The sequence below is a fragment of the Cyprinodon variegatus genome, unplaced genomic scaffold (assembly GCF_000732505.1).
Source record: "Cyprinodon variegatus isolate N-32 unplaced genomic scaffold, C_variegatus-1.0 Scaffold1814, whole genome shotgun sequence".
In the NCBI taxonomy this organism is placed as follows: Eukaryota; Metazoa; Chordata; class Actinopteri; order Cyprinodontiformes; family Cyprinodontidae; genus Cyprinodon; species Cyprinodon variegatus.
Genome location: NW_015152267.1, coordinates 19,970 through 22,057, shown reverse-complemented (window position 1 = coordinate 22,057; position 2,088 = coordinate 19,970). Strand labels below are relative to the sequence as shown.

The window sequence follows — 2,088 nt, the reverse complement described above, 5'->3', positions numbered from 1 at the left end:
TTTAGAAACTCAGAAGCTGATCAAATATCGGGTTAAATATCGGTGGGGTCGCCGATGTCCGATATTCAGTTTTAAGGCCTATACCGATAGGGGGCCGATTATATCGTGCATCCCTACTGGAAAATAATTGCCATCATGGCTTCATGTCAAGCTGCTGCCTACCTTTGTGAAGCAGGAAAAAGACTAAAAGTGAATCCAGTAAAAATTTTTATTGCCTACCTGGAATGTGTGACAATAGTTGAATAATTTTTGGCTCTCAAAATGGTATCGGTGCCCTATTTGTTGGTACTCACCGATACCACCATTTTAGAGCTGGACCACCTGATACTTGTATCGGCGCAACACTAGTAACAATAATGGAACAAAATTAACACCATATAAATGTTAAACAAGTGTAAATCTAAACACAAAAGAAAAATATTTTTCTCAAATGGAACAGAATGGATGGTGCAGCAATGTTTAAGTGAGTTATGCAGTTATGACATGGCTGCATAATGTGCTAATGCATCGCTGAATGGATGCACATACAAAAACAGACCATCAATATGGGCCAAAAACATCAGCCAGTCGATGTATCGCTCTACATCTAGAGCAGAATTACAATCGCTGGGTTGAAGCTGTATTTGGAGGAATGTTATTTTTCAACCAGATTATGATGCAGTTCTTTATGCTTTCCTGTTATGAGTGGCGGAGCGTAACGTTAGATTAAACTAAATGTTTTCATTCCAGGTGAAATTCCAGGAGAAACATTCCCAGAAACATGTACGAGCCTCGTTACTATGACCGACCCCCTGTGTACAGTCCACCCTACAGCACCACCTCCCACAGTTTCTACCCTCCAAGAAGCATCCATTCCCCCCCCAGCCAGTATGCCTCATACACCGACCATCCTCCTCCTGACTCCTACTATATGGAGGGTCAGCCTCAGCACTTCTACAGGTGGTTCTCCCCTCCTGGTTTTGTTAAAACCTTCCAAGGAGCTACAGCCCTCATGTGCTTCATCATCTTCGCCTGCGTGGCTTCAACCCTGGTGTGGGACATAAATGGCTTCGGGTACGGAGGATACGGCGTTGGGGACATGGGCCCCGTTGGAGGAGCGGGTTCAGGTTATTACGGAGGCAGCTACGGCTACAGCAGCTCCTACATGACGCCGCAGGCTGCCAAGGCGGCGATGATCTCCATGGCTGCCATCAACTTCCTGGTTTCACTGGGTTTTCTGGTGGGAAGTTTCTCGAGGTCCCGGATGATGCGAGGATGCAGGTTTTACCTGACGATTTTCATCTGTGACATCATCCTGGCTGTGCTTCAGGTGGGTCCTCAGACAGCAGAATCACGATAAATGGCTTTTTCTGCCTCTACGATCGCTTTGAGAAGAGGTATGGAGCTGTTTGAAAAAAAAAACTGAGCCATACATTTTTTTAAACTAATGCTGATTATTTTGAAATCAGTCTAACCGATCCTGTGCTGCCGATTTTTTGTTCTATATGCTTTTTCTTTCTCCATTTAGATGAAACTACAAAATGATAAAAGATGTTGCAACAGATCTTGCAATTTATTTTCCCCTCCATCGCAAAAATCCTATAAAATATAGAAATAAATGTTTTTTTGTTTTTTTTTTACAAATAATGAAAAAAAATAATAAATAAATGAGTCAAAAGTGTTTAATGGATGAAATGAGCCACAGAGCCTCCTGCAATCCCGCAAATGACAGACCCCCTATGGGAGGAATTTTGTCCCATTATTGTTGCAAAAAAACACATTTAATAAATGGAAATTTAAGAATAAAAATGCAATACAAATATTAAAATTTGAGTCCAAAAAAGGTTTTAAGAGGAACTTTTAAAACCGTTTCCATGTCTTCCTCATTTTTTCTTCTTACAACCTATATTTGTTATCTTTTAATTTTTACAGCTCTTATATTTTCACATTTTAATTTTTCAGATTTCTCTCCCTCAGGTTGTGTTTTAAATTTGCTCTTTTAAAAAGAACATTTCTCAGATAACATTCACTTAAAGTCTGATACCAATGCTCACTTTTAACCTCCAGCAGACCAAAAGTATGGGAGAATTATCCTGCCATAATGCAAGA

The 2,088-nt window shown here is 40.4% G+C and overlaps 1 protein-coding gene across 1 annotated transcript in view; it reads left to right on the top strand.

Moving 5' to 3' along the window:
- LOC107104595 (occludin-like) overlaps positions 1-2,088 on the top strand; it is a gene marked incomplete at its 3' end in the record, with an annotated part of 26,132 nt that overhangs the window by 4,562 nt on the left and 19,482 nt on the right. The window contains exon 2 of the mRNA XM_015404627.1: positions 730-1,309. Coding sequence (XP_015260113.1) covers positions 761-1,309 — 549 coding nt within the window. The remainder of the gene's footprint in view (positions 1-729; positions 1,310-2,088) is intronic.